The 25089-nt window shown below is 36.8% G+C and overlaps 1 protein-coding gene across 1 annotated transcript in view; it reads right to left on the bottom strand.

Moving 5' to 3' along the window:
• Nucleotides 1–1713: 1713 nt before the first annotated feature.
• Nucleotides 1714–25089, bottom strand: part of LOC139735693 (TPR repeat-containing protein DDB_G0287407-like) — a 39489-nt gene continuing 16113 nt past the window's right edge. The window contains exons 8-14 of the mRNA XM_071646440.1: nt 23885–23987; nt 16715–16839; nt 15693–15899; nt 14651–14863; nt 13834–14034; nt 2466–2687; nt 1714–1752 (exon numbers count right to left, since the gene is read on the bottom strand). Of these exons, the coding sequence (XP_071502541.1) occupies nt 1714–1752; nt 2466–2687; nt 13834–14034; nt 14651–14863; nt 15693–15899; nt 16715–16839; nt 23885–23987 (1110 nt within the window). The remainder of the gene's footprint in view (nt 1753–2465; nt 2688–13833; nt 14035–14650; nt 14864–15692; nt 15900–16714; nt 16840–23884; nt 23988–25089) is intronic.

The raw sequence follows: 25089 nt of genomic DNA, 5'->3' as shown, positions 1-25089 counted from the left end.
AACTGACAGGTATTAGTGCTATTTATATATACATGTATGATAGCATCTTGCAATATCCCCCCCCCCCAAATATCTGTACACGAAAAAAAAAAAAAACAGCTCATACAGTCACTCGTGGGTTAAAGAAAGAAATGGTTGAAGCAACTGCCAAACTCTGTCTCTCGATGAAATATAAATACATGCTATTGCTTGTTCAAATATTCCCAGTCAAGCGGAGTTTAACCTGTTGAGGACGAGTCCCGAGTGCACTTGGGGAGGTGCCTATGAGAAATGGGTTTTGTTGTAAAATCAAGTCGTCCTCAACGGGTTAACAGGTGACTTTGGGATGCTTTAGAGGGGGTTTTCAACTTCTGGAACTAGATGCAAATTGATTTCTATATTTTCATTTTATTTTTGATGTAAGATGTGGAACAAGCTTAAAGGACAAGTTCACCTTCATAAACAAAAGGATTGAGAGAATGTAGCAATATTAGTAGAACACATTATTGAAAGTTTGAGGAAAATCAGACAATCCGTTCAAAAGTTATGAATTTTTGAAGTTTTTTTACAGTACCCGCTGGATGAGAAGACTACTGCAGTGTATGAATAACTTAGATGTCACATGCGTACAACAATATAAGGAAAATATAAAGAGAATTTCACAAAATTCCATCTTTTGAAAAAAGTACACATTCCCCTGACTCGTTACCGACAAATGTTATGGGTAATATCATTCCCCCTGCCTTTAGAAAGAGGCAGGTCAAGTGCTCTTTTATTATGCGAAAAAAGTGAAAATATGTTGAATTTTCTTTTACATTTTCTTTATACTGTTGTATGCATATGACTCACGAGCTGTAGTAGTCTCCTCATCCAGCGGTTCCAACACAAAAATTTAAAAAAATTCATAACTTTTGCATCGATTGTCCAATTTTCCTCAAACTTTCACTGATGTGTTCTACTAATATTGTTGCATTCTCTCAATCCTTATGTTTATGAAGGTGAACTTGTCCTTTAAGGACGGAGATCAGATTATGTCAAACAGTCAAACTCTATTAGGCCAAGTAAAAAAAGAAACCAGTTTCTCGTCCTCGCGCGCATCGATTTTGGCCGCCGCATCGATTTTTTTACTATTTACTATTTTCAAAATGGCGCTGAAAATACCAAGAAATTCATAATTCTCGTCCCAGCCCGCTCCCCGCCCGCATCGATTTTCAGTTGCCGCATCGACTTTTTTGATATTTACTATTTTTCGACAATTCACCTACCAATCGTGATGTCTCATTTCTCATTACGCCTTGCGTCCTCTACTTAGCTGTAGTATAGCTGTAGCTTCCGCAGTGCGTATGTAATAACGCATGCATTTCACACTGCGAGCTCGGCAAGAAGGAATGACCGATAAAAGCAGTCGAACTGTAGTTGGTTAGGCGCGCGCGGGCGAGTGTGGGCTGTGATACGTACAGTGTACTCGGTACGTCGTGAACGCGATAGCGGCAACAGTTTTGCGAACAATCGCTGATATCATATTCCACGCATATTTCGCGCATTGTTGGTATTTTTCCCCGTTTCTCATATTTTAGGCGGATGAATTGTACTGTACAAATGCTTGTGAGGATTGTATCGAGTTTGTATAGATTTTCATGTCATTGTGACTATGTGCATGTGTGTGCAGTGTCGGAAGGTACGGTGCCAGTGCAGTGGCCGTGCCGGCCGGCCGCGTATGCGTGTCTGTAGCTGTCAGGGTCCATAGGGCCCATCCCCTGGTCTGTCAGCTGTCTGTACGCACGCGTGAACACAATGTGTAGAGGCCCGTACACTCTGCTCTGTAACGTTGCATCTGCCGGCGATGTATTGTTCTATTCATTTTGAAGAGAAAATGAATGCGCTTTTCCAGCAAATGTAGAATTATTAAATGGGTGTATCTACAAAATAAATAACTTTTCCACGGATTCTGCTTTGTCTCGTATTTCTGCGGGATACTTTTCTTTACGATGTAATTTCACGGACACGGCCGTGAGTCGTATCACCTGTCATAGTGTGGTATACAATCATTCATCATCCAAATGATGAGTGATTATCAAATGTTTTTTTAGAATATGAAGAAACATCTTTAAATGTTTAATGCTATAATGCCATATCAGTATCATTTTTACATCCATCCAAATGTATTTCTGCATGCATGAAGTTTCATTTCAAGTATGGTACATAATGGTTTAAAAATGCACAGAGTGCAGGCAAGACATACACTTTGGACCTGGTCTCTCATAACACAGCTAACAGAGTGATATTTCATTTCATAAATTGGATATAGAAAATAGTAAAGCCCTCTCTCATTACCTTTCTCAGAATTACCGGACGAGAAACACATATTACTTTCATTTTGACAATCCTCGAAAAAATAGTAAGATATCAAATAGTAAGGACCTCCCTCATCGCCTTGCTCAAAAAACCCGGACGAGAAACTGCTTTCTTTTTTTACTTGGCCTTACCTTAAGGTAATATGACCGACCAGGACCAAAAAACTTGGTGTCTGGGTCATCTCTGATGAATGTGACAAGACGGCCAAATTGCTTGGCCTTGGTGAGATGATACGCTGTGTTCTTGGCAGCAGACAACCCACCCTCATTCGACCAGTGCTGGTAGAAGTCGGCCATTAACAGGTGGATCTCCTCAGCTCTCCCTGGTGCTGACAACCAGTGCCGTCTGACGACCTTGTGGCAGGAGAATGTGGGGACAAACGTGAGATGGCAAAACGATGTAGTACACTGTATGTCGAAAATTCATGAAAATTGACTTAGGCCTAGTTACATATTTCAGCTTATTTTAGTATAATCTAACTCTAGAACAAATCTTGAAATCAGAACCCGTTCCGTTACTGAGATATGACGCCCTCTCCCAGTGGGAATTGTTCAAATTTGTTGGCAAAACAATAAAAGTGGCATTACGCTTTTTCATGCTCAAAACACGTTGACGTCGGGCATGGACTAAATTGGCAAAACAACAAATCTACGTGCAATACATTGTTTTGCCATCTACATGTTTACGCAGTAGTAGGCTGCGCGCCGCACACGGCTGAAGGAGCACATGCATAAGCGACCCGCTAACAACAAAAGGTTCCTAAACTCGCCGATGGCTGAGCCGAGAAAATCGAGTTTAAAGTCAGATCATCAAAATCGGTCAAAAACTATCGGTTTTCTGTTTATTGCAGAATTTTGTAGTCTAATGTATCATCTATCATCTGCCGAAATTTCGAAGATAAATGGTCAAAGGAAAGGTAAGAAAATAGCGTTTTTCTTGGCCATGATTTTCCGACTTTCAACGGAACAGGAACGTGTCCAAAGATTTGGATTTAGCGCCGCATATAGACTCTGCCCCTAGCAATAAGGGAGTGATCTTATTGCAAGTGCGTGGCATCCTGGTTACCGATTGATCGTGCGTAGACCGCTGGCGCTAAGCTTGAATGAACATCGTGGATGTTGCTAAGAGCATACTTTCTGTTGTCAAGCAGTGAGGACTGTCTTGCCCCCTTGATCATGATAGCATCGGAAGGAAAACTTTCAAGGTGGTTTTCTCGAAACGCTGATTTCATAAAACAATCGATATGCGCTAATTAATCATCGATATCTCCGCAATGGATTACTTTCATGAGTCATGTTACATTTGCAATAAAAGTGGAAGAGTAAGGGAATAATATTATGTCATTTTAAGAAAATTGTCCTCCGCGACTTTCGGATCCTTTTGCTGTCGCGGGTCACAGATTGACGTTGTTGGACATTATACACTTGCCAGTGATCAAGACTTACGTTGTTTTGCTGTAGCAATGACAATAGCATGGTAACGACGTTGAGACGGCATTTGGTAACAAATGTATGTTTTGATTAAATGCAAAAATTATTCCAAAAATAAAGGGTCTAGTGGATTCAATTTGCATTCACTATATTGCTGCCCCTGTTGGTCCTTCTAGGGTAAGATATGAAGTGTTTAACAAAAACAGAAATAAAAGCTGTAGCTTTGCGAAACTTCAAACTCGATTTACTGGCAATTGTTTGATGCAGATAATCTTATGTTGTTTTGCCGTCTCAAAGCCGGGGATATCTATCTCCAGAGATTCATATGGGCGCACTGCTTAAAGGACAAGTTCACCTTCATAAACATAAGGATTGAGAGAATGTAGCAATATAGTAGAACACATCATTGAAAGTTAGAGGAAAATCAGACAATCCGTTCAAAAGTTAAGAATTTTTGAAGTTTTTATGCAGTACCCGCTGGATGAGAAGACTACGGCAGTGTATGAATAACTTAGATGTCACATGCGTACAACAATATAAGGAAAATATAAAGAGAATTTCACAAATTCCATCTTTTGAAAAAAGTACACATTCCCCTGACTCGTTACCGACACATGTTATGGGTAATATTATTCCCCCTGCCTTTAGAAAGAGGCAAGTCAAGTGCTCTTTTATTATGCGAAAAAAGTGAAAATACGTTGAATGTTCTTTTACATTTTCTTTATACTGTTGTACGCATATGACTCACAAGCTGTAGTAGTCTCCTCATCCAGCGGTTCCAACACAAAAATTTTAAAAATTCATAACTTTTGCATCGATTGTCCAATTTTCCTCAAACTTTCACTGATGTGTTGTACTAATAATGTTGCATTTTCTCAAACTTTATGTTTATGAAGGTGAACTTGTCCTTTAAGGGTATACATCTTCATAATACATTGCAAATCTATGGACGTTCCACCCTTTAAGCTGGATGTCTTGTTGGTGTTGTTGTCGTGTCTTTCACATTCGAGTTTTGTATTTTATTTTGTTTGATGTGAATCACATTCAGATATGCCAATTAGACAGCAGTAATAATGTTATTGCACCACAAGTTTCCTATTTGTTTACACATCAATCCCAATCAACCACGTGAGATTCATCTTACCTGGCCAAGTACAAAAAAATAATAATAACTTGTGCAAAAATATCCCTCTTTTGCAGTACATCCGTGATATCTTATTTAACTAAGGGTAGTATTTCCTAGCAATAATAGCCTTCTAGAGTGTTGGCTTTTTATAGTTTCTAAATCACTTAAAGGGACACAGTCCTCACGAAATTTAAACAAATATGTTGTTGTTGGTACCTCCAATGAACTACTTTCACCAAAAACAAACTTTAAAATCACCAAATAAGCTCGTACATTTTGGTTGAAAAAGTGTGACTCTGCATGGTGAATATGCTAATGAGCAAGTCTTGGCGGAGAGTCATACGTCGTCGATGCACAACTCTTCCCAGCCGTGTTCTGCTCGTTATCCGTACGCTCCCTAGTTTACCCGGATGCATGAAGACGTCGGTGGCTACTCCGACTCGTATTTGACATTGTTTCTACGTTGTGTGTGTGTGTGTGTGTGTGTGTGTGTGTGTGTGTTTGTGTGTGTGTATGTATTGTGTATTATATTCGCACGTGTGGACGGTACAACTAGATGATAGATCTACGGTAGATACGCGTACGCACCCCGTACGCGGTTTGCCCTTCGCACTTTTCCAGTCTCAAGCGCAGCTGCAGCCCTACCTGTCGCCGCTCATGCATGTTCTATAGTACGTACAGAGTGTACATATTTGTAGAACGATTCTACACAGGCCTGGCTGAAAACTTCAACGATTACTTCGCGGAAATTGGAATAACACTTCAGAATAGTATCACTAAGAACGGCGTTGATTATGTTGATCTTGACAACGACCTGTCCGATCATTGTAATGAGTCATGTTTATCATCATTTAAAGACATAGAAGAGCATGAAACTCTTGAAGTAATTATGAAGATGTCAGTGAAAAAAGCTTGTGGAAACGATGATATCCCAATGTCGCTCATCAAACCGGTTGCTCATTTAATTGTTAAACCTCTTACACATATACTGAATATGTCAATTAAACAAGCCTCTGTTCCAGATGAACTGAAAGTTTCTAAAATTACACCTGTCTTTAAAGGTGGGAATAAAATGGTGATTGGAAATTATAGACCAATCAGTATTTTACCTGTTTTTGCCAAGATTTTTGAAAAGATAATATTTACTCAACTATATGATTATTTGACCAGTCATCATCTTCTCTGCGACCAACAGTCTGGTTTTCGCCCTAATAATTCGACTTCCACTGCACTGTTAAAAGTAACAGAGGAATGGCTAGACAAGCTCGATAGAGGCAATCTAGTTGGGGTAGTAACATTGGACCTGAAAAAGGCTTTCGACACTGTTGACCACAAGGTATTGTTATCCAAACTGAAAAGACTGGGTGTCACCGGTAATGCACTGAAATGGGTAGAACACTATTTGTTCAATCGCGTTCAGTATACTGTTGTGAATGGTGTAAAATCCCCCATGAGAGTTATTGAGTGTGGCGTTCCACAAGGGAGCACCTTAGGTCCTCTGTTGTTTGTTATATATGTCAATGACCTGGCGGAATGCCTTAATGAATGTAAGGTGTCTCTGTATGCTGACGACACCTGTATATACACTGCACAAAAGAATGCTGAATCTGTGGCCGATACTCTCAACAAGGATTTGGAAGCAGTAAATCACTGGCTTAAAGAGAATAAACTTGTACTTAATGTAAATAAATGTGAATGTTTATTGCTTGGTACCAAAAAACGACTAAAAAGTGTAAAGCATTTTAACGTGCATATTGAATCATATGAAATTAAACGAGTAACACATATTACATATCTTGGCGTTATTATTGATGAACATCTAAATTGGGAACAGCATATTGGAAAAATATCAAAGGAAATAATAAGTAGAATATATTTATTGAAACGGATACGACCTTATATAACACAACAGACAGCATTGATATATTATAAGAGTATTGTACAAGGAAGATTTGACTACTGTGATGTAGTGTGGTCAAATTGCAGTAAAATGATGATTTATAAATTGCAAAGATTACAAAATCGGGCACTGCGTACCGTTCTGAAGGTTAATTGGAGGTTTTCAACACAATTGATATATGATCAGTTAAGTATTTCTACTATTAAAATAAGACAGAAATATAGAATGTTACACGCAATGTATAAAATTGCTCATGGGGTTTACCCCCAAAGTTTGTGTGAGTTGTTTTCATTTAAATATACAAATTATTTTTTCAGATGTAATATGTTAAAATTTGAGTTATGTAGATTTTCAACTAATTTCAAACGTAGGAGTTTACAGTACAGGGGATGTAAAGTGTGGAATGATCTCCCAGATAATATCAAGATTATGAGTTTTAATAATTTCAGGTCTTATTTGAAACAGCAGCAGTTCTAGTTTGATATCCACTGCATTATATATCATATTACATCATATCAATTATCATAACGTTTCCTATTATGTTACGCAATGAGTACTATTGACATTTGTTTTATATCAATCTCTTGTCAATGTCTGTATTTTTTTATTCATATGCTGTTATATGTAGATATACTTTTCCTTTTCTTCGTGATTTTTTTCTTTTTTTTGTTCTTATTTCAATCATCGCTATATATTACGCTGTTACTGAATCTATGTTTCGTTCTGTTATAATGTATACATGCACGGACTTGCAGAATAACAGCCGATGGCTGAGCAAGTTTCCTTTTTATTACCGTGTTGAAATAAAATGAAAATGAAAAATGAAATGAAATGCTAGTACACTACAGGGGCGACCGCATTCAGCGTCGTCTGGTCAGGCTATCTTACATCAGTAGTTTTGCTCGAATCGTGCAGAAAATTTCCCAGGAAAATCCTTTTTTCCGCCCCAGACCAACAAAAGTATCGTGAAAGGTGAGCTGTATGGCTGGGAAATATCGGTACAACGATGCCGAACATAAGAAACTTAGGGCCTACAAAATCTCGAAATCGTGTTGTGACCTACCTGTGCGTGGACAATTTGCGAAGCGATGTTTTTACGTGGACCGGCAGGCTGTGGCCCTCGGTTATAAACCGAGAAAACTCCTGAAACCAGATGCAATCCTGACCATTTGCTCACATGAGTTATAAAACAGAAACACCTCGAGCATCGACTTCGAAGAGAACCGAGGGAAAAAAGCGTAGAGAGGTAAGGAAAGTGGCTAGCTATGCTTAATTTACCGTGGGCCTGCAGCCGGGGTTGGACTGCAGTACAGTGCCACTGAGCTAGCTGCTGCCAGTGCCGACTGGACATGCACGGCAAAGTGGAGCGAAATCATATCCCTACGACCCCCTGTGTTTACCCTTCCCGGCTCACGTCATATTTTTTTTTTTTCGAGGAAAGGCGATTATCTGACTACTTACAGAAATATTGAGATACAAACAATATTTTCTTTGAAGAATTCGACTCTCTCGTGCACAGGTTATCGTCGGTTTGAATGCCAAAATCGACTGGACGGAGTCGAGTGTACTGTGTATGTATATTGGTATGGTAAGGATTTGCGCGCGAGAGTGGTTTCTACGCTAAGAAGTATGCAACACGGACGGAAGCTAGAAAACGACCGTGCCTATTTGATGTCAAGTTCATGGTATATTTGGTTTAAAAATACATATAAATTTATGTTTACAATATTAATTTTTCGTAAATTATATATATCTAAGCTTGAAATATTTTGTTTGAAATTATAAAACCACAAACTTTCACATTATATGATAAAATTGCAACTAATCATTTGAACTGTTAAATTGGTTTTTAGAGGCACGGCTGTCAACTTGGTGAGTAGGGCATGCACTACGTAGCATCTTTTTGCCGGCTCTTTCACGATCGCTTGCAGGAATTATTTTTCAAAAATCGCGTACGGAGACAATTTTTGATGTCCAAGCGTATAAATTGGTGAAAGTTTATATTTTTTACTCTTCTTAATTATCAGTACAGTGAAAATCTCAGGACTGCTTCCCTTTAAAAAGAACAGAGCCCAAAATGAAAGCACGATTTATTACAGAATTGTGAGGTGATGACATCATCATTTGGTATGTATGTCTGACTGTCACTAATATCACTGCTTCATGACAATATGACATATTTTCAGCATAATCATTTCCTGTCTAATATCTAGGTGTGTGCTTTTACTGGTCATGTTATATCACCTTGTATCACTACAAAGTTTTGTCATCTGCACCACCTCACATTTTACTACTACCTTGATTGTTTCTAGTCAGCAATAAAATAATTTGGTGATATGCGCTGCGGGAACTTGCAAATTGCGGTGAACTGAAAGTTACGCAGAATACAGTGTCACAGACCAAGTCGTATAATGTTTGAACAACGCACAAAATTTGTCAATGAGAATACAAGACTTTGCAACTTTGCACACTGCAAATTTTGTTACCTGCTTTGTTCCTCCTGAAAATCGTCCCTTGCATCACCCCGAATCAAAAATGTAAAAATGTTGACAATGCATCACCTTGCATCAACCTGAATTTTTAGCATTCAGTAGAAACACGCTCTACAGTACTCTTATGTCAAAAAAATTACAATCGGATTTTTGCATCGATAACTTCCAATATGATTTAACCATCTAAATGTTACGTCAAGGTCTTAAAACATAACATTTTAGCTATATTATGCAGAAAACCCTATTCAATTTGGTTGAGGGGTCACAGAGATACGTAGATCATTGTAACGCATGTCATGGGTCTTATTCTTCCAATTTAAGCAATTGGATGCTCTTGGAATGTGTGAACACAATGGACAGGATGGGATTCCTGACATACTCTACAAAACTCCTCATTTTTTTTCCCTCACACATGGCGCCAGCCTACCATTTCACTTTGCGCAGAATCCGGTGCGGTATCTGCCGCGTCGACTTTGCTGTTATGCCTATGCTGGTTTCTTCCTGTTAGCATCACTTGCGCGCTCAATTGTCAGAGAATTTCTCATTCAAAATGGCTGAGGGGATAAATGCGCCTTTTCGTTCCGTATTGGATGATGAGTTTTTTGATCTATTTAGACCTACTACACCAGAATTTGATTTCCTAGATGATGTTTCTAATTCGCATACATCTTTTTATGATAAGTTAGTTGCCGATAATATGAACTCAACAGCTGAAGAAATGCAGTATGATTTTGATGATTTAACCCAAGCCCCATTATGTAGTTATGTAACTATGAATCAATTTAAAGAAATTCGTAAGAGTTTATGTAAAGACACATTTTCGTTGATACATTTGAATATAAGAAGTTTAAGTAAGCATTTTGATGAATTACAGTTATTATTGGATAACCCAAATAACCCTTTATTTACAGTGGTAGGACTAACTGAAACGTGGTTATCTTCATGCCCCAAACGATCTTTCTCGCTTGAAGGATTTAATGTTTTTGTGAATAACAGACCCGATCGTTCTGGTGGTGGGGTTGCCTTATATGTTATAAGCAGTTTTGAATGTATTGTTTGTGAAAAGTTGAGTAAAATGAATGACATTGTGGAGTCCCTTTTTGTTCAAATTAATGTTCCTGGTAGTAAAAATATTGTGATAGGTATTATTTATAGACCCCCAAATTCTAATAACAAAGATTTTTTATCATATCTCACCGAGTTGCTCACAGATCCTTTATTTGCTAACTCAGAGTCCTTTATACTCGGTGATTTTAATATTGATTTGTTAAAACATACAACAGACAATATACCGAGTGAATTCCTTGATACATTCTTATCCTCTTCTTTTTTGCCCCTTATTTCCAAACCAACTCGTGTTTCTAGTCATTCGGCTACTTTGATTGATATTTTTTGTAATGTTTTAACTCTCCCAGATTCTTCTATAATTTTGTCTGATATGACTGATCATTTTCCTGTTATGACGCATTTTAAGTATAATCATATTAATGTTAATTCATCTCGTCAGGAAAGGCGTAGAGTAACTCAAGAAAACTTGTTTTCTTTTTGTGCTTCTTTAGATAATGCTAATTGGGAATGTGTGTTTGATACAGATGACATTAATTTGTCTTTGAATAATTTTTTTGATGTTTTGAATAATCATTTGGATATATGTATTCCCAAAAGAAAATACAAGCGGGGGAATTATAAAACAACACCAAGGCTTCCCTGGATTACAAAGTCCATTTTGCGATCTATTAACAGAAAAAATAAATTGTTTTATTCATTTAAGATGAAAAGAACTGAACAAGCACGTTTGAAATACACTTCATATAAAAATACCCTCATAAAAATATTACGTATAGAAAAGAAAAAATATTATCATAAGCAATTGCAGAGATATAGATATGATATAAAAAGTACGTGGAATGTGTTAAAACAAGCCATGAATACATCTACCGAAATCTCTGGTATATCAAAAATTCGATTTGATGACAAGATTATTGATAATTCTCAAGATATTGTAAATATTTTCAATAAATATTTTACAACTATTAGAGAAGATATTGCTCAAGAAATTCCCAATACTGATAAACATTTTACTGATTTTTTGAATCAGTATAATACACATTCTATATTTTTTTACTCCTACCACTAGGTATGAGGTTATTGATATTGTTTCTGGTTTGAAAAATAAAAAAAAGTGCAGGTTATGATGATATAAGCAATATGATTTTAAAAGGAGCAATATATTCTATTGTGGATCCTTTGGTGTATATTTTCAATTTGTCAATGTCAAACGGTCAGTTTCCGGAACAAATGAAAATAGCAAAAGTTATTCCTATATTTAAGAATGGTGACAACCTGGATATTAGTAATTATAGACCTATTTCTTTATTATCTTGTATATCAAAAATCTTAGAGAAAATCATATATAAAAGAACAATGAATTTTTTGAAGACGCATTGTGTTCTGACAAACTCCCAGTTTGGTTTTCGAGAAAAGCATAGCACCTCTCATGCATTTTTGAATCTTATTGATATAAAGTAGCACATGCTTTAGATAATCACTCTCATTTGATCGGTATCTTCCTGGACTTCTCCAAGGCCTTCGACACTATTAATCATAATATATTGCTTTATAAGTTGTCCCACTATGGTATACGTGGGAAGGCCTTGGAGTGGTTCAGGAGTTATCTAACTGATCGTAAACAATATGTTTCAATAAACAATTATAACTCTGATATGAGAGAATTAATGTGTGGCGTGCCACAAGGTAGTATATTGGGGCCGTTGTTGTTTATTGTTTATATTAATGATTTATGTGCTTCCTCCCAAGTGTTATCATTCATACTTTTCGCCGATGACTCAAATGTGTTTTATTCACATGAAGATCCAAATATTCTTGTTCACACAGTAAATGCGGAGTTACAAAATTTACGAGATTGGATACGAGCTAATAAGCTGTCCCTGAATATCAATAAAACCAAGTATATGTTTTTTAGTAACACTTTAGATAATTTGAATATGGATATTTATTTTGATGATACTGTTTTAGAAAGTGTTTCATATACAAAATTTCTTGGAATCACAGTAGATAATAAACTTTCTTGGCAATTTCATATGGATTATGTTTGTAAAATTATTTCACGCAATATAGGCGTCATTAACAGGTTCAAATTGTTTCTTCCCCAACATTCATTATTCATACTGTATTCGTCTTTGATACTACCTTATTTAAATTACGGAATCTTGGCATGGGGAAACACGCATCAAACATTATTAGATAGGGTTTTATTGTTACAAAAGAAGGCACTTCGAATCATTTGTAATGCCGCTCCTTGCTCTCATACAGCTTCTTTGTTTTCTGAAAATAAGAGTCTGAAAATTAAGGATTTGTTTTTATTTCATTTAGGACAATTTATGTATAGTTATAATAATAACTGTCTTCCGCTTATATTTGATTCTATGTTTCCTCGTAACCTGACATACCATAGTTACCCAACAAGACAGTCTAATTAATTTCATTTGCCCCTGCTTAGAACGGTTTTAGCTCAGCAGACATTTATATATACAGGCCCAAGATTCTGGAACTCCCTTAGTCCAGACATAAAAAATGCTCCTTCTTTGTTTTCATTCAAAAAAGATTGAAATCATTCCTTCTTAAGTCTTATAATGTAACAGAAAGAAATTAATTTTGTTTGTTTATCTTTTTCAGTAAGTAGGTTTTGTAAGCACCAGGATGCTATTGATTTTTCATAGGCTTGTTAGGTCGCGTCTTTCGCGGAATTCCGCATCGCATCCCCTGTTTTTCCTATTGCAAACTTACGTGCCTTCACAGAACAGATAATGTGTTCTGCTATCAGCAATTCCATACAATTGTATTATCACTTTCTCGTCGCTTTTAACGCTCTACACTTCTAATATGGCTAATAGTCTCTGTTGGTTTGATCTTGAATGTACCGATTGATCTAGGCTTTTTGTTCTTAGTTGTCTTGTCTCTTTACTTGTATTTATGCTTCTTCCCTTTCCCCTTTTCCACTTCTTTTTTCATCCCGCACACTTGTAGTTAAGTTTTCACCCTTTTTTTTTCTTCCTGTGAGGTGCCCACGTTGTACAAGCATAGTCTTTTGAGTGGGTATCTCCACTTTTTTTGGCAGAATGTATAAATATGTCTGTATGAAAAATGCCTAAATTTGTAATGATTATTGACAAATGTTATCCTTTGCTATCTATGTATCATTCCTTCAAACGTATGTCGAATCTGTATTTTTTTGTACATTCTGTTGAAAGAAGTGAAAATAAAACCTTTGAATATTGAATATTGAATATTTCTCTTTGACCATCGAAACAAATTGGATGGGGTTTTCTGTAAGATGTGGGTAATAAGTTATAGTTTCATACCCTGAAATTGTATTTGGATTGATTCACTGTTTTTTAGAGTTATCATTGAGGAGAGTCCCGTTGTAATTTTTTGGGGGGACATACGGTATGAAACTTCACCCTTCTGTTTGATGGATTACACTCTTCTCATTAAGTTAACTCAGAACAGGAAGTGAAGTTAAGAGTTCACCTCTCCGATGGCGTGATGAAAGAAAGTCAAGCACTCTATCTCGCACACTCCACTGATTCGTCTTAGAAAGGGCTTCAGCGTCCTCCGCACTATCGCCCAGTGCAGCATGGGAATGGGTGTCTGGCTGTCAAAATCTCCCAGAAGACACTGCATTTCCTGCTCCGTCAGTCCACGAATGGAACATTCCAAGAGACACAGGGCCTGATGGAATATGGGATTTTTAAATACTTTTAAAATCTTCATTGACATAAATAAACACTATATCTATTCAGTGTTTGAGTAACCATCATGATAAAGAAACTCAGGGTAAATATGCATTGTACCCACTGGCGGGATGTCCATGAATCTTTTATCCATCATGGTTATTACTTAAACACTGAGTAATCAGCTTGAATTTACATTGATAAATTGCAATTTGTTAATCAATTGCAATAAAAACATCTCATTGCAAAAATCGTTAGTTTTAACAAAAACTGACAAGACTGTAGAATAATTTCATTCTTCATTCTAAGGTATTAGCTTCGTATGACATTCAAAAGTGTGTCTCGAACGGACTCCACAGAACCTAGTACATCATTTTTCATCATCAAGCAGTAATAAAACATCAAGTTTGGTGCTTGAAACTTTAAGACTCTCGCAGGAAGGGCATAAAAGTCTGTCGGAAGATTGCCTAGAAGAATGGGCGTCTGGCTCTCACAGTCAATTCCAACTGGACCCCATGGAAGACCAGCTACTGCAGTTGAAATATGGGCTATCCAGCCATCTTCTCAACTGGAAAATGAAACAAAGAAATAAAACTTTTGAAGATGATGGTCACCTTGTCCACTAGACCTGTTTCATCCTCCTTGGTGAGACGGTCCAGAATGTCACACACCAGGCCCTCCAGAGTGTCCGGCAGACTCTGAATCCGATCCGTCAGGGTCTCAAACTTGCCAAAAATTCGCAGCTCCTCGCAGGCTAGGGCCAGCCAGAGGGCGTTCTCCGCTCCGTTGGAACGCGTCAACAGGTCTAGCTGCTGACTGTCAAGTTTCTGCAAAATCATAAAAATGAAAACAAAATATATGTCACGACTGAATTCCAAACCGAAGGCAGCGATAGAAGAATGCTTCCTCTATGTGATGGATTCATTGGATTGGAATGACTGCTTTCGTGAAATCCTATATCTAACACTATAAAGTCATATTGATTTGAACAAGACCGACGTACAAAGACATACTGCAGAACATACAAAAGCTACTAGCCCACAATTAGATATCCAGATAATATCTTCAACAACTTGCCTGGCAAGCCTATGTTTGCTCATTCTAGAAGAGGAATGCAAGGGCAACTAAAGAAAATCTGTGATGTGGGGGGGGGGGGATGGGGAGACATTTGCAAAAAGGTCTGTTGTAATATGTATGATCATGCAACCTCCTCATCACCGAATGGATATTTATACCTGGCAGAGTACAGACACAATAAAGACTGAATACAAGCTGAATACAAACTGAATACAGACTCAATACAGACTGAATACAAACTAAATACAGACATAACACAGACTCAATACAGACTAAATGTAACAGATTTGATACAAATTTAATACAAACTGAATACAGATTCAATGCAAATTGAATACAGACTGAACACAGACTCAATACAGATTGAACACAGACTAGATACAGACACAAAATACAGACATGCACATCAAATTGTGCCACTAGAATTGAACCGAGAAAAGTACACAGAGTGAATACAGACTGAATAATCTATAACAGACTCAATACAGATTGAATATGCATGAGATAAAGATAGAATACAGACTAGATACAGATTCAATACAGACATGTTCATCATACTAAACTCTAGCTGCTTCTAACCTTGTTGTACTGAGCGAAGTAATTCTCAACGATGTCCACCCGTGAGGAACAGTCAAGGTGGTTTAGTGTCAGGTACTGCATGGACGGCACAGCCTTATTGATGTCAGACATAGTGCGAGAACCTTCCACAAGAGTGAAGACCATGTAAACAGCGCCCTCAAGTTCTGCTGGGATCCAGTCCGACCACTTCGTGTCTGCAACCTCTAACTGTTGTGCATCATCAGGATATCATCAAGAAATATTATTAGCACAGAAAAACAGTTTTCAGTGTTTCATTGCATTTTTTACAAAAATCCTATATTTCTTGGAGTAATCACTTCTGACCAACACAGTGGCAGTGCCAACATTCAAAAGGTAAAATAATGTGACTGTCTATAATTACGACTATGTTTTCAGTAGAGATAAAGCTAGAGAAATTAAACTGTTTGCACTGTCGACTGGGGTGACTCGCTTCTCACATAATCACTACATTTGCAAAAGCAACATGATTCTTCATACCCATTTAGATGAAACTCCCTGATTTTGGTCACTAACTTAAGATTGAACTCTAATCCTTTCTGCTTGACGAAAATATCATCAAATCCACTTTTGTCCATTACACCAAGTAGCACCTATCATTTGACTTCTGCAGAGTAACACTTATAGCCAGCATAACACATTTTAGCCAAACTTTGGTGACTATTCACCTTGGCAATTAAACTTTCATCCCTCTCTTTTCAGGCAATTAATCATTTACTCCTTTCTATTTTTCTTATCAACTTATGTTACCAAGAGATATTCGTAGTTGAAATAGTGGCTCAAATGTAACAGCTTTAATCTGAGTAAAGTCACCTTTGGCCTTATCCCACTGACCACATTTATGCAAATGATTGTCACTTTATTTCTACATTCTCTACAAACTTACACAATGGACATCATTAGATGAAGTATACTGACAAAAAATTACTTCTTCAAAAGTACAACAACTTTTGACTTTGACCTTCACTAGTATCGTTTCACAGAAATAATTTTCTTTTTCTCACCTGCATTAGGTCATCGATGACAATAAGAAGCTGTTTGCCATCTTTCACAATGGTGTTAAGAAGAGATTTGAATAGCGGGATCACTTCTTTTGCAGGTTTATCATGAAGACCTGGCAATCTTTCATCTAAACACAAAGTGATAGTGAAGTGTTATTGAAAGTTTTACTACAACAAAGCATAAAAGGACACCTGTAACACACATATCAAAATGCCCTTGTATGGTAACATAAGTTTTAAGTGCCAGTATTTTTTAATGCTTCGCTGGGAAGATGATTTTCTCATGTGTTTAATTCTGCAGTATCAAAACGTGAAATACCTTTACAAATAACAAGCAAACAAATTTGAATGCTCTATTATCAATCTATACATTGTGTCACATGAAATGTGGGAGAATTTCCACATCACTTTTTACATCATAGTGGCCATTTCCAATTTTTAGATGAAAGACAGTGGTTTCCATGGAAATTTATGACCATAATTGATATGTTGATATATTGATATATGGAAATTTCATATTGATAATATATGTAAGATTATTTCACGAAATATTGGTACAATCGACAAGATTAAATTTTGTCTTCCTTTGTCGTCCCTGCTTACATTATATTCATCCCTAATATTGCCTTATCTAAATTACGGTATTCTTGTATGGGGAAATACATATCAAACTCTTTTGGATAAATTACTTCTGCTACAAAAGAAGTAACTGCGTATTATATGTCACACTGCATATTTGTCTCATACTGATCCGTTATTTTTTGAAAATAAAATATTCAAAATTAAAGATTTGTATTTGTTTAATTTAGGACAATTTATGTATAATTACAATAAAAATAATCTTCCATATATATTTGAATCAATATTTTCAAAAAATCAATCCGTTCATAATTATCCTACAAGGCAATCTAATGATTTTCATTTGCCATTTTTTAGGACTTTGCTGGCTCAGCAAACCTTCATCTACGAGGGGCCAAAGTATTGGAACTCACTTCCCAACGACATAGTAACAGCACAAACTTTGAATTCTTTTAAGAACAAATTAAAATTCTTTCTATTGAAATCTTATGATATACAACCAAATTAGGTTCGGTTTTATTGTCTCAATCAAGTTATCTTTTTTACAAGTATTCAGATATCACACAGAAATCATCTTTTGAAGAAAATAATCTGTTTAACATAAGTTTCCCTCAGATATTTCTTTTATTGTACCAGACAACAGTGAGTCTCTTTCTCTTTTTTATATCCGTTCCTATGCATTCATACCGGTATATGCACCCAATCAATCGCAATATCAAACCAGGGAGCGTTTTATCGTTTTATCATTGCATTTACATCATGAAGTACAGTACGCTCGTGTCCACGATGGCGTGTGTTGTACCATAGTCTCATTTCCCCCTTTTTTCTTCTTTTTCCTTTTTTTTTCTTTCTATTTTCCTTCCTAAGTTAATTTCATGTCAGTTGACATTGGTTTCTTTGATTTTGTGTACGTATTTTACGAGGGTCCCATACCCTACAAGCTTTGCTTTTTAGTGGGACCCTCCATTTCCATTCTAATCTTTGTATTATGTATATGTATACCTTAGAAAGGAATTTCTGTTGTTACTCGTGACCACTTGTACGTTTTCTTTGAAATTGTTACAAATATGTTCTGTAAATGTATTGTTTATAATTTTCCCTTTTTATTCAATGGAAATGGAAATAAAATTGAAATTGAAATTGAAATTGAAGTTTTCTCCATTGTGGTAACTTTTGCTTTTCCCTCTTCTATTGACCATATCAGGCGTGATTACACTCGACATTATACAAACACAGCAACTCTTATAAGCTCTGGATACATAATGCATATAGGATCTTTATGTAACTTTCATCTGCACACTTTGTCATTTTATGGTAAAGCAGCTACTACATCGACTGGTTCATTGTAATTTTCAGGCGTCAAAATATTACTTTTCCCCCACAACTATTTTCTGTTTCTCTTGGCATGCTTCTGCCGAAGATCGCTGTTTCTGTGTTCTGTTTCTGTTTCTGTTGTGCATTCTTGTCTGCTATTTTGTCTTCAGTTTGTCAGTCTTGTCCATCCCGTTTTATCCTGTACAACCTTTTCTTCAGTAGTTGTCTTGTTGTCTAGTCCTGTTCATGTTTTTTCGCGTGTATGAAAGTGTATTTATATGGTAATCTAATTTTCAGCGGGCTTCCAGACTTCTTCCACTTTGTTATTTTTTGTATCTGCGATGATTCAATTTATCTTTCCATCGATGTTCTTTTCCAGAGGGGCCCCACATACTACAAGCTCTGTCTTTTTAGTGGGTCCCTCCATTTTTCGCACTTTAAGCAACGGTATACAAGTACTTCACTTTGATCACTTCTGTTCCTTTTTTACTATATACAATGTATGATTGCTATAGGTTCTCAATTGTTGTACAGTCTTTTCATTTCACTATGTTCTATTTACCTTATTCTCTGTTATCAAAAGAAGTGGAACATATGTTTTGTCGAAAAATGAAATAAACTTTGAATTGAATTGAATGGGCAAAGATAATCATTATGGAAAATCGCACAGTGTGTATACTCGGTTAGGGCATTTACAGATAGCTGTGATGTATGTGCATGTAAATAACGTTCTAGCATAGCCCAATACGTGCACATCTGTACGAAGAATCATATCTTGACACACACATTCATTAGCACTGCCACAGTTCCAAAAATGCGTATCAAGTAGCCCAGGCTGAGGACATCTACAGATCTAGAGAGTTTCCGTGACAGCTGTTGATCAATCAATAATGTTGAGCAAAACTATGAATATTCTTAGACCAGGCGTCCTCTGGGGCGCGGACAAGACGCGGACAAGACCCGGAATGCAAATTTGGTATTCCGCACTCCTTCGGCAACCTGTCCGCACGTTCCTGAAGGTGTCCGCTCACTGTCCTAAACATGTCCGGGCGTTTAGGCACCTTCGGGAGAGAGAAACATTTCCGCGTCCAAATTTTGATCGAGACCAAAATTTGGGCGCGGAAATGAACTTCCTGACACCTTCGGCAACTTGTCCTGACGATGTCCTGAGGACATCCCGCCTGTCCCGAACCCTTCCGCTCCTTCCGCACACGCTCCTGAAAGAATCCCGCGTGTGAGCTTACCAAATGAAAGCGGAAGACACCAGGAATGTTTTAGGACTGCGCGGAGCCGATGCGGATCTATATATGCAAGTGTCCGGAACCGATGCGGACATTTTGTGATCCAGACGCGAAAGTGTCGATACTTTCCGCAAGCGTAATGCCAATGAAACGCAAAAAGAGCAAGAAGGGAGGCGAGGCCCGATGCAAATATCCCCGTCACAGCCACACATTTCGTCTGGTGATGAAGAACAGGTAAATCTTAAGAGTTCCCGGTCCCAGAAGGCAAAGAAGAAGGCAGCAGAGACTGTGCCAATGGCAACCAGAAAGAGGAGGAATCAGCCCCTCTCACCTCCTAGTAAGTTTATGTTGATTTGATCGTTTCAGAAATTATTTTTCATCTGAGTGACTTTCATGGTTGCCATTACCTACTACGGTACATTTTCTTTTATGTTGTTTTCTTATTCTATTTGCGGAAACAAACTATAGGTTGTCCCATGTGACAGCCCAGCTGAAAAAAATCACAAAAGTCAAAATACACTCAGAAAAAAGCATGTAAGCACTTTTTCAAGTTTACATTTCTCATAGAATTTTTGGCTAAATGTTAGTGTATTATATAAACATGAACAAGTTGTCATTCATACGTAATTGCTCTTCTATCATATATTAGAACAGAAGACAAATTCATCACAATAAAAAGCACGAATTCAATTGCAAAAATATACCTATGGTCTCATAACAATGTAATATCTTTGAAGCCCAAAATAACAATGAAAGCTAAAGATTATGGAGGAAAATGAAGAATTTTCTGTCAAATTAAAATTCAAGTGAAATGAGAAAAAGCAATATTGACATAAATGATAGGGTTTTGAATTGATTTCTCAAATTAGGAAAACTTCAAATTATATTTGGTTCTTGAATTTGTCTCATCTATTCTTACATAACTAAACTGAATGAATGAAAGAACTGTATTGTCTTCATTTAATCATATTTGTGCCTTTACTCTCTATGCCATTTGAAGTTTGAGTTGTCAAAAGAAAATAATCAATTTCCCCTTTAGCTTCCCACTTTGATTTTGTTTGAGGTTATAAGGAGATAAAGAGAACGAAATGTTCTTTTTGATATTTCATTCATGTCTTTCATTGTGTTACACTGGTCTTTTGTAATCATTGTTATCTTAAAGGGCATTTGCAAATGAAAGGCAATACGTCAATTTTTGCAATGTTTGCTTTTGTGCCTATACGCGTAATAGGAGGACACAAACGAATTTTTCCACCCATGCGTAAGGTTTGTTTTTATATTGACCTACTAGGTTAATAACCAATTAAATTACCCTTAATAAAATTGTATTTATATCACATTGATTTTCACCAAGATCTTCTATGATAGTTATGAACTCGAAAAAGTGTTTAATTTCTTTCTTTCTTTCTTTTTTTGCTGAGTGTAAATTTTTAAGTACACTCTAAGCATCACAAATCATTTCAGAAAATAAAAATATTTTTTACATGAATGACTTTCGTAGTTGTTATTACCTATTTTATCTTCTCTTTTTGTTTTAGTTGCAAATAAACTGGATCGTCCAATTTGACAGCCCAGCTGACCCCCCCCCCCTCAAAAAATAAAATAAAAGTAGGTTTAAAATATTTCCCCATTTTTACAGTTCATTGACAACAGTAAGCTCTCAGCATAAAAAAAATAACTTCTCGGACTTGAATCATTGCAAACTGTTCAAAAGTGATCAAAATAAGAGATATGTAGAGATGCACAACTCATTAAAAATGAGGGAAAGAAAAACAAATTTAAAGATTAGGATCATTTTGGCATGCTCTGCAGAAGTATCAGACAAAACAGGTACCTCACGATGGATAAAGCACATGTCTAAAAAAAGAAGGGAATAAAGAATATATATATATATATATATATATACATATATATTTATATATATATATATATATATATATATATGGTACAAAAAGTCTGCGAATATCTCAGTTTCGGTTAGGTTTCCATGCGACTGTGGGTAGAGAAAAGATTGTTCTCCCAGATGAGACAAATAAAAACAAAAATGAGTCGTCAGCCGCCATGCAGGCAATACTATTCTTCGACTTTTGATGGTCACATTTGTGAAATAATACTGACCAATCATATCAATATGATATCAGCAGCTACTACGGAAGCACAAGGAGCATCAATGACGGCTAGCAGTCAAATGAGGAAAATTGTGACCGTGCACCTCAAAACGAACATAAAGTCGCACACACTGATTTTGCGTGAGGACTGAAAATAAGTGAAATGGGTCAACCTAGCCGAACTTGACTTTTTCATATTTTCTGAAAGAGCGGGTCTTCTTCTACATTATGCTAAAATTTGGTATCATAAAACGGGCAGGAAAGTGTGTTTTTTTTTTTTTTGCAGTTTATCTCGAACATTTTTGGTAGAATAGTGTGATTAGGTGTGTCTTTAGAATCCCTTTTTCATTTCTGAAAAACCTTGTCCACACTCTTCACTTTTAACTCTAATAACTTTTGAAAAGATAGTGCTACTGCTTTGAAAGTTGGCATTAATTATGGACAGAATGTGTTAATGAGGCATGATTAATTTCAGTTTAATTTGATAATCCCTTCATTGTTGTTACTCTGGTGGTTTACTTCCTGTTTTTTGTCCCATTCATCGCACAGCCAGCACGGTTTGGTAAAGATTAAGCGCTTGAATAGACACTGTACTTCAGAGCCTCTTTTCTCAGTTCACACTTTTCCTGAGTTTGTGCTTTCTTTCCAATATTTAGATAGGTTAGGAGAGTCCATTTGATTTGAGTTATACATCATTTTAAAGCTTAAAGTCTGCTCTTTCAGAATATGGTCTTAACTTAAAATTTCATGTCTGGCGACTTTTTGTTTGTTTTGAGGTGCAGGGTCACAATTTATACCTTTCCATTTCCTGGTATTGTCCGCAGTTTGTCCGCATGTCCGGAAGGCATCCTGATTGTCCGCGTTCATTCCTGGCGTAATCCTAGATGTTTCCGCGCTGCTCGGCTACGATTTGCATATTCCGAGGTATTTCGCGCTGTTCCGGATTGATTCCTAGGAATATCCGCAGTCAGCCCGCGGACATTCCTAGGAATGTCCCAGGACAAGCCGATTCACACACTTATTCCGCGTCTGACGCGGACAGGATGCCGAAATGGCAGAATTTGCTTCCGCAACCCTTCCTAGGCTTGTCCGCCCTCAGACAGTTGGAAAAGTTACAAGCATACATCTGTATATCAATATGAATTTTCACACAAAGATATACTGTAAAAGTGGAAAGCTTTGAAGTGTTGAAATTTTTGCATATTTCGTGCAACAAGAAACTAGTGCAAACATAAAATTACAGGAATATTTTTGCTTGTTTTATGTAACATATATGTCTTGATTCCACATAATCAAAAACACACACAATTCATCTTACTTGTCCGAGCCCTAAAAATTACTCGCGAGAATTTATTCAGTTTTACAGTGCTGTATATCTTGAAGTGCAATTTCAGCCATATTTACAGGTGGGTTTTATTGAATGCAGTAAAATCAGACAGATAGAATGGCATATGTTTTATCATAACCACACACCGAATTCCCATATTTTCATCAAATACTGTAAAACATGATATATTCGCGGCCTGAAATTTTCACGAATTGGAGCCGATAGCTTCTTTCGTGGCATGAAATTTCATTTCATTTTATTTCATTTCCAACAACATTTTCATACACAAAATAATGCAACATCAATACAATGTAGTAACAAAGTAAAATACGTGAATTTTACAATTTTCACGAATTGCCACTGGAATTCAATGCCTGTATTTTAGGCAAAAACTTTCGCGTGCATTTTAATTTCGCGAATCTTGGCGCTACCACTGGCATTCAATGCCTGTATTGTAGACAAAAACTTTCGTGTGCATTTTGATTTCGCGAAATTTGCGAAATCAAAATGCACATGAGAATTTCTCGTTTTACAGTATGATGTTACCCAAATATGCAAATGAGCAGCGGCGAGAAGAGGGGGTCAAAATAATGTCACAGCTCACCTTCGGCGGGGGCCATGTGCTGGCAGAGCCTAGCGAGGAGCTTTGATAGGCTACGACTGTCCCCGCTGCAGCCAATCATGTGGTAGAAGACGTTCAAACCAGCCTATGAGGAGACGACATGCAGCCACTGTTTACAGATACACACTTGACCTTTGAACTTTGAGATTGACTCTGATTGACAAAATGGATGGATTGACATGCTACCAAGGCAAATTTACACACCTTAGGAATGTGACTACTAGCTAAGATCTCAAACCACAACCCATGTTATCTAGTAGAGAATTCAAATTACGACTGATATCGATCTCTCATCTAATGATCAGCAAACTAGGACTTTGATACTTTGCTGAATGAACAGCACAGGTATTTCAGCCTGCTGTGAATACCTTTCTAACACATTGAAAGTATCAACAACAGCAAAAATACCCAAAACAAAATAAAAGTCTTAAAGCAAGAAGCTTGGAATGCAGATAGCGGGCAGATGATGAGTTCAGTTAATAGTGATTGTCGGGAGACTGTCTTAATAGCAATTTTAATTTCAGCATCTCTATCAAAGTTACTTGCCAAGCTCGAAGCTTAACCCTATAAAGCCCAAGCTATTTTGACCCCTTCCAGGCCCAAGGGGGGGGGGGGGGGGGGGGGGCACATATATAGGGGCCCCCTATATAACTTCTTTATTATATGATGTATGACCGTCATATTTGGCACATGGGTAGAGCAACTTTCTCAAGGTTATCCACTGAGGGCGCTATTTACCAAAATATAAAGAAATACATAGGAAATATGCTAAATCAAGTTTTTTTCTTTTTATTTCTTTATCCCATGTATATCTGTTTCTATTTTATGTCAATCATTTTCATAATTACCATAAAGGAAAAGCAAGTCAACCTTCACTCTTTGTAATCGTTGAAATTTCTCACGGTCAACATGTGGGGGCGCTATTCATTACAACATAAAGAAATATATGAAACCTATGATGTATTGCTTGGAATGGGTACAATAATTGGTACCACATTTCATATTTCCAAAATATTGACATTTTGAGTTTGCAGATTGATGATATGATAAACAAATGATATTACAGGTTGTGTGAAAATGACCCAAAATAAAAGGGTAGTCTTTGAAAAATGCTGTATTTTTGATTATTTCTATTATATCTATTGTTTGATGCCTATGTCGTATAGATATACAGGAAATAATAAGAA

This window comes from Diadema antillarum, unplaced genomic scaffold (assembly GCF_040938485.1).
Source record: "Diadema antillarum isolate AM-2024a unplaced genomic scaffold, OU_Dant_1.0 seq00000592_RagTag, whole genome shotgun sequence".
Lineage (NCBI taxonomy): Eukaryota > Metazoa > Echinodermata > Echinoidea > Diadematoida > Diadematidae > Diadema > Diadema antillarum.
This window is presented reverse-complemented; position numbering and strand designations above follow the sequence as displayed.